Raw genomic sequence first — 12,983 nt, 5'->3', positions numbered from 1 at the left:
GCTCGTTCTATATTGTATAGAGTAATCAAAACCCAACAAATGTGCCAAATATCGGTGTTGCTCCGGCGTTTGAACAACCTGGTTCATTAATTCTTTTAAGCTTCTATGATCCGTCAAAATTACAAAGTGGTGCCCCAAAAGGTATTGCCTCCAATTCTTAACAGCAGTGGTAATGGCAGCTAGTTCACGAACATAGGTGGAGGAGCTAAGCATCTTAGGGCAAAACTGTTTGCTAAAGAAGGCTATTGGGTGTCTTCCTTGTGACAACACTGCGCCCATTCCCGAGCCGGAGGCGTCTGTTTCCACCACGAAAGGTTTGGTGAAATCAGGAAGTGCTAATATTGGGGAATTAGTCACGACATTCTTCAAGTTTTGGAAGGCAACTGTAGCTTCAGGAGTCCATGCAAACTCTTCCTTAGTTAAAAGTCACGAGAGTGGTGCTGCTAAAGTAGCGTAGCTCTTTATAAATCGTTGATAAAAGCCAGCGAGACCAAGGAACCCGCGGAGTGCTCGTGTTGTGCGTGGCTATGGCCACCGCTGAATGGCTTGTACCTTATCCAATAAGGGTTGTACTCCTTGGTTGGAGACCACATGACCCAGATACTTGATCTGTTGCTGAGCGAAGGAACATTTGGAAAATTTTAGTGTAAACTTACCTTCCATTAAGATCTGAAATGCAACCTCCAAGTGTTCCAAGTGATCCCTGAAGGAACGACTGTAAATCAAAATATCATTGAAGAAGACGATGATATACTTGCATAGATGTGGCTGGAACAAGCGGTTCATTGTTGCCTGAAACGAAGAAGGTGCGTTACAAAGTCCAAAGGGCATTACACGAAACTCATAGTGTCCATGGTGAGTGCGGAAGGCTATTTTGCTTGTATAAGATTCTTTCGTCAAAATCTGATGGTATCCTTGCATTAGATCGAGCTTAGAAAACCATGTTGCTCCTCCTAGTTCATCTAATAATTCATCCACCGTAGGTATAGGAAAGCGATCACGCACTGTGATAACATTCAATGCCCTATAATCCACGCAAAATCAACATGTTCCGTCGTGTTTCTTGACTAATAAAACTGGTGACGAGAAGGGACTTGAGCTGTGTTGTATATGACCATTGTGAAGCATCGAAGCCACTTGTCTTTCAATCTCTTGTTTTTGGAAGTATGGGTAGCGGTAGGGTCTTATGTTTACGGGTGTTGAGTTAGGAAGGAGGTTGATGGAGTGGTCTGTGGCTCGTGATGGGGGAAGGTTCGTTAATGGTTGGAAGACGGAGGAATATTTGGTGAGTAAGGTTTGAATTGCCGGTATCGAGTGAGTCAATGGTAAGGGTTTGGGATGATGAGAGTCAAGCTGAATGTGAAAATAGGTACTAGTGTTACCTGTGTTCATAAGGCGTCGCAGCTGTGATGGTGATATCTGATCAATATTTGCATCACGATCACCCTTGAGCTTAATCAATTTATCGTTATAAATGAATTTCATGGTGAGAGTTGCGTAGTCTGTTAGAACAGGTCCCAGTGACTTTAGCCACTGTACTTCTAGCACTACGTCAGCTCCGCAAATTGGAAGAATATGGAAATCAACCAAGAAGGTGTGTGCCTGAATGTGTACCGCAACTTCCGGGCAAACTTGGTTGCACTGCAGCTCCTCGCCATTCCCTACTGTTACTCGAAGAGTAGAAGTTGTTTGTGGTTGCAAGCTTAATGTTGTAACCAACTCTTGCTGTAGGAAGTTGTGTGTGCTTCCTCCATCAATGAGAATCTGAACACGGTGGTTTCCAATGAGGCCCGTGACTCGCAAGGTTTCTGGGGCTCCGTGACCAGAAAGCGTATGAAGACTTATCTGAGCTGGTGATGTCTCCTATGGAGCTACAAGAGCTGTTGGAGACAACTGGTTGGAATCAGAATCCTGCAGGCACTCCTCATCCTCTGTAACAAACAGGAACAAGGACGGGGTGCACTTATGGCCTCGTGAGTATTTTTCTTCACAATTTAAACATAATAGCTTCTCCCTTCGAATAACTAATTCTGTGGAAATGCGTTTAAAGGGAATGGTGGTTGTGGCAGGTTTAGCTGATGAAGGAGTTAAGAGCGGCTCAACTGGTTTAGTGATAACTGAAGGTGATGATCGTGAAGGAAGACTGTACGACAGACTAGGGGAGGTTCGAACCGAAGATCGTCGCCCAGCTAGCATCCTTTCCTCATGCAGTCTAGCAAAGGAGATTTCCTGAACCAACGAGTGAGGCTGCATAACTTGCAGCTCCCGCCGAATCGCTGGATTCAGTCCTGACACAAAGCAACTTAGCACAAACGGTGTCGACAAACCAATTATACGGTTGGCAAGAGCTTCAAACTCCGAGAGGTAAGCGGAGACAGTTGATCACTGCGCCAACTTACAGAGCAAACCTGTTGGATCTTCATAGGTTGAAGATGAGAATCGTGCATGGATGGCATGTAAAAAAGAGGACCACAAAGACAATTGACCATTCCTATGCATCCATTGAAACCAGGCTAATGATGAGCCTTCCATGTAAAAAGATGCTATGGTGAGTCTTTCGTGATCTGGAGTTGCATGATATTCGAAGAACTGTGTGATCTTGAATATCCAGCCTTCTGGATCGGAGCCATCGAAGTGCGGAACTTCGAGCTTCATATGGTAAGTCAGATTCGTGGTCGTCACACCTAGAGATGGCGATGACACTCGCGGCGATGCATGCACTGTCTCTAACTGAGTTATACGATGCAGAAGCTCGTTAAACTTGGAAGACGAGAGTCTCACAAATGCCTCTTCCCAGCGATCAACACTTGCTTTTGATCGAGTAGCTTTAGCCATGGCATGAGCAATGAAAGCACCAATGATAGCGTTTGGTATTTGAGGCCCAAACAATCCTCCAGAGAAAGGAAGAGGGAGAGAGAGAACTTGAGAACGAGAGAGAGAGAAAGGAGATCTTTTTCTTACATTCCTCAAAGCTTGTTCGTACATTTATAGCCACTAGTAGTGGTTACAATAGAAAACTAACTTCCTAACAGAAAGCCTAACCTACTGATTTATTCTTCTTTATTCCTTCTAGAATATTCGAGCGCCTTCCTATGCATGTTCATGCCTTCATGGTTTGTTTATTACGTTGTTTTTCAGATGCATAGGCGTGCTACTGTGCCTTTTGGACCTTGCTGCTTGCACCCCTACTCTACTATTCTTAGCATGAATTGTCTCTCCCATCATATCCAAAAAGAGTTACAAATATGTTGGGGGCAGCCATTGCATGTGCATGGTATAGGTTGGGACTGAAGCAAGAACCGAAAATCGAGAACCGAGAACCGAGTTAACTAAAGTAGCTCTATATTAAGCAAACACCCCTTCCAAGCCGCAAGATGCTTCCTCACGTTATCCATAAGAGAAAAAAAAAGACTAGAAGTGATACGTTCATGCACTATCTTGAACCCCAAATATCTACCTAAATTGTTAGTGAAGTGGATATTTGAGACAGTATACAACTTGTGCTTTCTTGCAATGGTGGCACCTTTAGAAGCAAAAGCTTTAGGCTTCTCAAGGCTCACTTAAAGACCTGAACAAGCACAAAAATCATCTAAGATGTTGATGCAATCCTCCTAATGAGAGGACCCATCACTAGAGCAATGGCTAGGAGACTCCGGGAAGATTGGGCCAGGGATCCAGGAGAAGGCCCTAGGGTTCTCATGAACCTTAGGGTAGATTTTGGGTTCATGGGTTAAGTATGAGCCCACTTATCTTTGTACATATTAGATTAGAGTTTTATTATTTTTTAGGCCTTGTATTTAGGGCTCCATAGTGTAGGGAGGGTGCCCCACAAGTTTACGATACCCTAGTAATGTAAGATTTTTCAGCTCTTGTATTTTAGGGCACCTAGACTAGTTTTTGTATTAGGGATAGTTTTGTAATTTCACATGCATTAAGTGCACTATTTGATGTGATGTGATCTTTACTAGGAGCAGATCGCTTGATACAGGTCACAGAGTTTTGGGTTGTCGCCACTTCTAGAGAGGGAAGATAAGTCAGGGTAAATGCCATAAGGATTACCTTGATAAGTTCGAGGTTGGTTCAGCGTGGAATCTAGAGAGAAGTTCTCACAAAATTTTATCAAATGCCAAAAGTGCTTCTATTGAAAATGAAATCCATACATATAGTGTATCTGAACGAAAAAATAGAAATAGACATGGGACTTCAAAACAGTTTGACCAAAATTACAATGAAAAAAATTATAAATAAATAAAAAAGAACATATTTGGCATGTGCCTTCAATTAATATTGATTAGAAAAGAAAACACAAAAATGTAAGTGTAAATCACTTCATTTATGTTGTCTTAGAGTCATGTTTAATCATAATAATTGTCACATTATGTTCTAAGTTTGTGCTGAATTTTGATTTTGTTGATTGAATTCTAGATACATTTGTTCATGTATTCTTGCAATTTTTAGCCTGTCATTTGAATTTTGGGTCTAATTCATGCATGTTATTTAGTTCATAACATGTTCTAAATCAATTCCTAGAAGTAGTCTTGTTGAACTTTTCTTGTTTTCTAAATTTTCTATATGATGCATATGAAGAAATCGAGTTGTGGTGCTGAGTTGTGGCTAGATTTGTGAATTAAAATAAGTCTTAAGATCTCTTAAATTGTGTTATCTAAGACAATTGAGCATAAGCAAACACAAATTGTAACTATCAAAGCCTCAAGCAACATAAACACCACTCTTGATTTCTAGGTTGAAATTCTGGTTGCTGTCAGTTTTGGCACACTATCTTCTTAACTCCGCTATGGCTTGAATACTTTGAGTTTTGAGCTGAAATTTTAACTGGAAAAAATATGAATCTGGAAGAAAACAATGGAAAAAGAATGAACAAAAATGAAAAAGAAATGAGCAAGAAAAGGTGATAAAGATTAACATCAAAATACACGTCCAGAACAACATAGAAAATAAAAAAAAAATGTGTATGCTTGATTTTCTTGAAAATTGTTCATTATTTTGAGTTGTATTACAAGCCTATTTGACTTCTAGGAGTTTTTAATATTTATATGTGTTGCCAAATTGACATAAATAGAATTTTGCTTTGTGTCTTGTTTTTAATTTGTCAATCTAATCTAGTGCCATTCTAGGACTTCCTTTGTGTTCCACGTTGGCTTGTGGTGTTTTCCTTTTGCTTTATTATTCTTTGAATCTCATTTAATTAATGTCATGTTAAATTTCCTTTTGATTTAGCTTTAATTTCATCTTTTGGTTACTTGCTTGTCTTCATCTTCTTTTTTGTGTTTAAGTGTTGCCTACAATAAGGATTGGAAGAGGAAATTGGTGCATTGCTTGAAGGAAGATTTTTTAGTCTTGGAGGTTGATCATCCTAGGAGCACTATTGGATTTGAAGCAACCAAAGGCTCAACAAATTTTGAGTGAAACACTTGAGAAAACAAATAAGCATTGAAGACAAATTTGAAGACCTTAATTCCTTTGCTAAATTTGTTGTAATAGAACAATTGAGTGCTGAATTTTTTTTTCTATTGCAATTCCTTGTATTTGGACATTCTTCAGGGGTGTATGGGGAATCTCCAAGAGACCACCCAAACCTCTATTTGTGTGTAATAGATTAGTGTGAACTGTGTAGACTAAGTGAAGAGCCAGTTGGGACCTCCAAAGGGTCATCCAAGCCTTCACATAGAAAACTGTCTAGCTTGTCGTAAATTTCCTTTACCTTCCATTGTCAAACTGCCTAGATAGCTTGCTTTTTACCAATTAGATTTTACCTTATCTTTCACACCTCTTTTAGTGTTTATTTTGGCTATTTTCAACCATAGTTTCTTTTAACTATTGTTTTCAAGCCCCTAACAAGAAAGAACCACAACTTAGGAACCAACATAAGTCTTCATTCTTCATCTAGTGTTAATGGTGAGGTTTCTACTCCTAAGGACCCCTTGTATAGGATATTAGATGAGTTGAGATCCCTTAAATTATGGAAAGAAAAACAAGAGAGAAACGGAAAAGAAAAAAAAAAGAGTGAAAGAAATAAGTCAAGATGAAAGAAAGAACATAAAAGAGGAAGAAAGAAGAGAAAATGATAGAAGGTCTCAAGAGGTTAGCATTAGCCTCCCATGTTTCCATGGAAAAGTTAATATTGAGGCCTACCTAGATTGGGAAATGAAGGTTGAACAACTCTTTATTTGCCATCATATTAGTGAAGAGAGAAAAATTTCCATTGGCTACCCTTAGCTTCTAAGGGTATGCCTTATGTTGGTGGACTTCCCTTGTTAGGGAAAAAAGGATTCATGGGGATCCTCCAGTAAAGTATTGGAATGATCTTAAGAATGCCCTTAGGAAGAGGCACATTCCCTCCTACTATGAAAGGGAGCTTATGGACAAGCTCCAAAGGCTTAGACAAAGAAGTATGAGTGTCAAAGAATATAGACAACAAATGGAACTACTCCTTTTAAGAGCTGGACTTAGGGAGGTGGAAAAAACAAGCATAGCTAGGTTCCTTAGTGGGCTTAATATGGAAGTGGGGGACAAGGTTGAACTCCTTCCATATAGGGACCTAGATGAGCTAGTCCAACGAAAAGGAGATATTAAGAGAGCTTTTCTTCTCAAGCAATCTTTCTACCTTCTCCTCTCAAGTGGGACTTACCTTAGCACTGCCACAATTCCCACACTTTAAGACCATTCTGATGTAGCTCCATGTGAAGCTTGTAGGCCTTGGATCTTCTTCATCAATGGAGTCCTTTTCTCCTTGAAGTTTAATACCAGTGGAATGGAGAAGGAGAAGAGGTGAGAGGAGACGTCACTTTAAGGAGAAGATGAGTTAAGAACAAGCTCACCACCATAGGAAGCCATGGATAAGAGCTTGAAGGTATGAGAAGATGAGTGAAGGGAGAAGGAGAGAAGGAGCACAAAATTTTGTGCCTCAAATGAGGTCTGAACTTTGAAGTGTAATTCTCAAATGATCAAAGTTGAAGGAAATGCACACACATGACCTCTGTTTATAGCCTAAGTGTCACACAAAATTAGAGGAAAATTTGAATTTCTATTCAAATTTCACTTGAATTTGAAATTGATTTTGTGGAGCCAAAAGTTCACTAATTATGATTAGTTAATTTTAGCTATGGTTCAGCCCACTAATCCAAGATCAAGTCCAAGATTCTCCACTAAGTGTGCTTAGGTGTCATGAGGCATGTAAAGCATGAAGGACATGCACAAAGTGTGACTATATGATGTGGCAATGGGATGTAGTAAGCAAATGCTCACCTCCCCCTCTAAAATTTAATTGGATTGGGCTTCTCCCAATTCAATAAAATTTATTTCCCAACACACACATCAAATATTCACTTAATGCATGTGAAATTACAAAACTACCCTTAATACAAAAACTAGTCTAGGTGCCCTAAAATACAAGGGCTGAAAATTCCTACATTTCTAGGGTACCCTACCTACATTATGGAGCCCTAAATACAAGGCCCAAAAATAATGAAACCTTAATCTAATATGTACAAGATAAGTGGGCTCATACTTAGCCCATGAGCCTAAAATCTACCCTAAGGCTCATGAGAACTCTAGGGTGTTCTTTGGCATCTTTGGCCCAATCTTTTTGGAGTCTTCTATCCAATGCCCTTGAAGGGGTAGGATTGCATCATTCCCTCCCCCTTTGTCAGACCCTAATTTTGTCTGGGGACTATCATTCACTGATGTTTTGATTCTCGCTAGCTGAGCTGTGTTGTTCGACACTAGTTACCGCATAAAACAAAAGATCGTTCAGTGTTTTGATCAAGAATGTGAAAGATACCAAAAAAGGGGAGGCGAAAAGGTCTTTTCCTTGAGTTTCCTGGGCCCTAGCTCGCCCAAGCTAACCTCTAGCTCGCCTGGGCCACCAAATGTCTTCAGGGTGAAGGAACCAGCTCACTTAGGCATGCCAGTTACTTCAGGACTAAGCTTTAGCTCGCCTGGGCGAGCTACAAGTCCACCAAAATGACACTTTGCCTATAAATAGGCGTGCTAGGGGGGCTAAGAAGGGGTTCCAGTATTGAGAGCGAAGGAAGTTGAGAGAAATAAGAGAGAAGAAGAAGAAAGAAGAGGAAACGAGGTCAAAGCACTGTTGAATCGTGACTATGATCAATCTCTACATCATTCCTTGTTCAGTGTTCTTTATACGACTGTCGGTTAGTTTTGTTTTTAAGATTTAAATGTGATCTATGCACCCTTATGGGTCCCCCTTGTTGTCTGTGCATATTCATCTCCTCATTCTATCATCGGTAATCTCATTTTTTTTGTAAAGTTTAAACTTAACTGATCATTAGCGCCGTAAAGTTGTCTTTTAAAGAGATTGAAAGTTAATAAACAAAGCCAAGATAAAATCAACACATAACTGAATTTTTGTCCATCGAAGTCACTTAAGATCGTTCAAGGTCCGATGCCTTAATGACTCCTTTTTGTTCTTGTTATTTAAAAGAATATTTCAAAATCATAAAAACCAATTCGACACACAAACTTTCTCAGACTAAAGAACTACATAGGTCTGAATTCCTCATTGCACTTGAGGATATGTAGGAGCAAGGGCATCCCCTTGTCGACCCCAAAAAAATATAAAAATATAAAAAGGGAAAAGTAAATAATTCTGAAGTCACGTTGCGCACACTCGATTAAAGGCTGCCGTCCCTTGTGACAGGCGCGTGGGGTGCTGATAACTTCTCTACGAGTAAACAACTCCTGAACCCTTATTTTCAAAATTCGCAGAACTCTTTTTGGTTTTTCTAACATTTTCCTCAAATAAACGTTGGTGGCGACTCCCGCGCATTCTTCTTTTTGGAAGACACACCTTTTTCTTTTCGCCTCGCCCTCCCATTAAAGGGTAGGTTGTGACAAATGGCGTCTCCACTGGGGAATTTTGTTAGAGAGTTAAACCATTCGATCAGTGTGCATTTTTATCATGACTTTTTTCTTTGTTTAGGTTCCCTTTTTCTCTTTTACATTTTGTTTTGTTCATATTTGTATATAACCTTTTGCTATGATGTTGTGTTTGGTGTGTGTCTGTCTATTTATTACATTCATAGTTAGAAATATTTGTTTATTCTATGCACATATGGCACCTACACATTTACACACACATTAAGGTATTAGGCCTTATACCCGGGTCTGTGTGAAACATAGGGAGTGGAGGTCGATCTGTGGTCATGCTGGGTCTCCGACTCGCTTGATAACAGTGAAGCCTCATCTAGAGTTTTTCTCGTTTGATGATGCGTTGTCGCTGGTAGTCCCTTCCGCCACAATGTTGTTGCCAAAGAGGATGATATCTCTAGAAGCCTTTGAAAGTTACATACGACCACCCTTGGGAGTTATCACTAGATAGCAAACTTTTGATCCCCTCCATTAGGATCCTAAACTAGGGACATAGAACAAACTCACTGTGTCTTGTTTCCTTGATCTAGTCATGCATATCTTTATAATGTCATAATAGTATACATCATTCCTGTGTTTACCATGTTATTATGTTCACACGTGGCATTTTGCATTAAGTCATTACGTTATCATGCTCATTCGTTTAGCATGTTTTCTTTGTGCTACCAACCTCGCACCTTCTATTGTCGTTAGTCACTATGTTCACTCATGCATACCCCCGCCATGTAGTTACTCATGCCTTGCATTCTTAGTTGCATGCATCAGGTACCATGGTAATAGCCACAAACAAACTATGATGCCCAATGCATTGTGGATAAGAAAAGATGGTCTTTCGGGCGTCTTGTGTCGGTTGATAAATACGTTTGTCATGCATAGCATAACCATGCCCTGATGCATTCATCATATCTCCTCTATGATAGAGTGTTGAAGTATTGGTCATCAGAATTTTCATTCTCGCAAACATGGGGTCGGACCAAGCGCCATCTTTTAAAAAAAGGTTCTATCATGTCAAAGTCAAGAATCCAGAGCTAGCCAGCTTGCGAAAACTAGGGCAGCGGATGGATCAAGTTCAACGTCAAGCTTTCAGCAAGGTATATGGGAAGATCTAGGACCTGACAATGATAGAAGTGTCCATTGAAGCCATCGCATCTCTCACTCAATACTATGACCAATCACTCAAACTTCACTTTTGGGGACTTTCAGTTAGCACCAACCATAGAGGAGTTTGAAGGGATCTTAGGATGCCCGCTAGGGGGAAGGAAGCCATACCTTTTTTCTGGATTCTATATTTCTATGGCAAGAATAGAAAAAGTGGTCAAGATCATGGAACAAGAGCTAGACTGAGTGAAGCAAAATAGTAATGGGTGGCAGGAATACCAAGGAAGCGCTTGGAGGAAAAGGCAGAAGCTCTGGCCAGCCAAGGAGAGTGGGCAACATTCATCGACGTATTAGCTCTGCTAGTGTTTGGGACAATACTATTCTCGAATGTAGACAGGTTGGTGGATCTAGCGGCAATCGATGCCTTCCTTGCTTATCACCACAGAAGGGAAAGCCCAGTCATCGTTGTTTTGGCGAATACATATGATACATTTAACTTGAGATGTGATAAGAGTAGTGCAAAAATTGTCTGTTGTACGCTCGCTCTTTATGTATGGTTGGTATCCCATGTTTTTAATCATGAAGGTAGATCTGTTTGTCCCCTACAAGGTCATCGCATGTGCTCTGGAAAGGGAAAAGCAAATTGGGAAGAACTCTTGGCAGGCATGACGAGAGCGTCCATCAGTGGTTCCCATGGTGGAAAGAAGGAGAGGCATGAATGTTACGCTCATGTGAAGGATTCCTAAATATCCATTTGATAGGGACGAGGGGTTGTATTAATTATAATCCCGTGCTGGCCATAACACAGTTAGGCTACCCTATGAGAGGTGCCTGTCGGAGGAAATCATCGCGCCTTTCATCGCGCGAGGTTTCAATGAAGCAAATGCGAAGACACTCCAAAGGATCCGCAAAGCATGGAATAGAGTGGAAAGAAAAGATAAAGAGCTTAAGGGAAGTAGCAATGGCATCATAGGCGGCTATCGCAAATGGTTGAAGTCTAGAACGCAAGGGATAACTTGGCTCCTAAAGCTAAAAGGTTTGAGTGGTGAAGAGGTTGAAATTCCTGAGGAAAGTGAAGAAGTGCAAGCTTTGAAAGCCGAGCTCGAAAGAATGAGAGTGGTAAAAGAGAAGCTGAAGGTGGCGGTCACTAGGGTCAGGAAAGAATGATGAGCTGAAAGATATCAACATGACCACGACTGAAGCGCTAGAGCGAGAAACGAAAAAGGCTCGAAAAGAAGAGTGGAGTAGGAACAAGTTTTGAGGGGCTTTGTGGGGCACCAGTAAGGAGCTCAAACTTAGAAAGGTTGAGAGGGGAAAATCAAGGATGGAAAGCATGGTGTTAGAGGATAAATTGAAAATTTGTCAAAGGTCGAAGAGAAGTTTGACAGAGCAGTTGAACCAAACGAAAGAAAATATGTTGGCAATCATCGATCAATATAAAGAAAAGGTGGACCTAGCTGCTAGTCATGGGCAAATGCTGGAAGATGAACAGGCAAAGGTATCAGCTCTGCAAATTGAAAGGGAAGTGAGAGAGAGGGTGATAGAGTTATTGCACGGGGAAGCTATGAAATGGATGGATAGATTCGCTCTCACTCTGAATGAGAGTCAAGAGCTTCCAAGGTTGTTAGCCAGAGCTAAGGCAGTGGCAGACACGTACTCAGCTCCCGATGAAGTTCACGATCTTTTTGATTACTACCAACACATGGTTGAACTAATGATCCACATAATTAGGAATCGCTGAGGTGTTTGTGTTGTTTTTAATGAAAATGGGATTTGATTCGACCCTATGTTCTACTGAACGACCTGTGTGAATTCAATGCTTCGGAAACTTATCATCATCATGCATTCATATTTATTTAGTTGTTGCATTAGTCATTGCATTCTATTTTAACAGTCATTATCGTCATCAAAAAGTAATCATAGTAACCAAAAAGAATGAACACACTTTATGGCACCCTTACTGAACACGTGCCAAGGCTAGAATCATGAACGGGATAGAGGAAGTGCATGAACAAATGAAGGCTGACATGGAGGCCATGAAAGACAAAATGATCACCATGATGGAGGCTATGATGAGCATGAGGAAAATGATGGAGGTCAACGCAGCTGCAGTCGCCACTACAACTGTCACCACTGAGGTAGACCTGACTCACCCATCTGGTTTGAATCAAGTAAGTTGTTCAGTCCCGGATATGGTAGGTCAGGGAGGCGAAGCATTGGGAAGTACGGGTGGCCCCCATTTTGCATAGGTCTAGAGCAAGCATCCTTTCCCACCGTATGGCTTGCCTCCCAACTATCTACCACCTAATGCTATACATGTGCCTGAGGAGAATGTTGACCACTCCGCTCCTATACCCCTTGAGAGCGAACAACCTCAGTCTAGGCATGCACATGTTGCTCAACCCATGGGGGAGACACATGAAGTACCCCGAGACCACACTTTGGCCGACTTCGAGCCTTACCCCAGATATGCCACCGAGGGGCAAGCATTTGGTGGCATACCCCAGCCAAACATCTTGGGGGGCCCTCAATATCACCCACAACCGCAACTACAACCCTTACATTTTTCGATAGGAAGACTGCCTCCTGCCATGGTGGAAAGGGAAAAATTTGATTACATAGAAGAAAGACTGATGGCCATTGAAGGAGGTGGAGACTACCCTTTAGCCGACATGGCAGAACTTTGCCTAGTACCCAACGTCATCATTCCTCCAAAGTTCAAGGTGTCAGACTTTGACAAATACAAGGGGACTACTTGCCCCGAGAACCACCTAAAGATGTACTGTCGAAAGATGGGGGCGTACATGAAGGATGAAAAGCTCTTGATGCATTTTTTTCAAGAGAGTTTGGTTGGGGCAACTATCACTTGGTACACTAATATGGAATATTTTTGGATCCGTTCTTGGGAAGACCTAATGGCTTCCTTCACCAGGAAATACCAATACAATTGCGACATGGCCTCGGATAGAATGTAG

The 12,983-nt window shown here is 41.1% G+C and overlaps 1 protein-coding gene across 1 annotated transcript; it reads left to right on the top strand.

The window, feature by feature from the left end:
- The first annotated feature begins 12,086 nt into the window (after positions 1-12,086).
- LOC102668719 (uncharacterized) lies at positions 12,087-12,983 on the top strand. Its single transcript, XM_006596785.1, has 2 exons — positions 12,087-12,179; positions 12,264-12,983. The coding sequence occupies exons 1-2, from the start codon at positions 12,087-12,089 to the stop codon at positions 12,981-12,983; spliced, it is 813 nt and encodes a 270-aa protein (XP_006596848.1).

Source organism: Glycine max, chromosome 14, assembly GCF_000004515.6.
Source record: "Glycine max cultivar Williams 82 chromosome 14, Glycine_max_v4.0, whole genome shotgun sequence".
In the NCBI taxonomy this organism is placed as follows: domain Eukaryota; kingdom Viridiplantae; phylum Streptophyta; class Magnoliopsida; order Fabales; family Fabaceae; genus Glycine; species Glycine max.
This window is presented reverse-complemented; position numbering and strand designations above follow the sequence as displayed.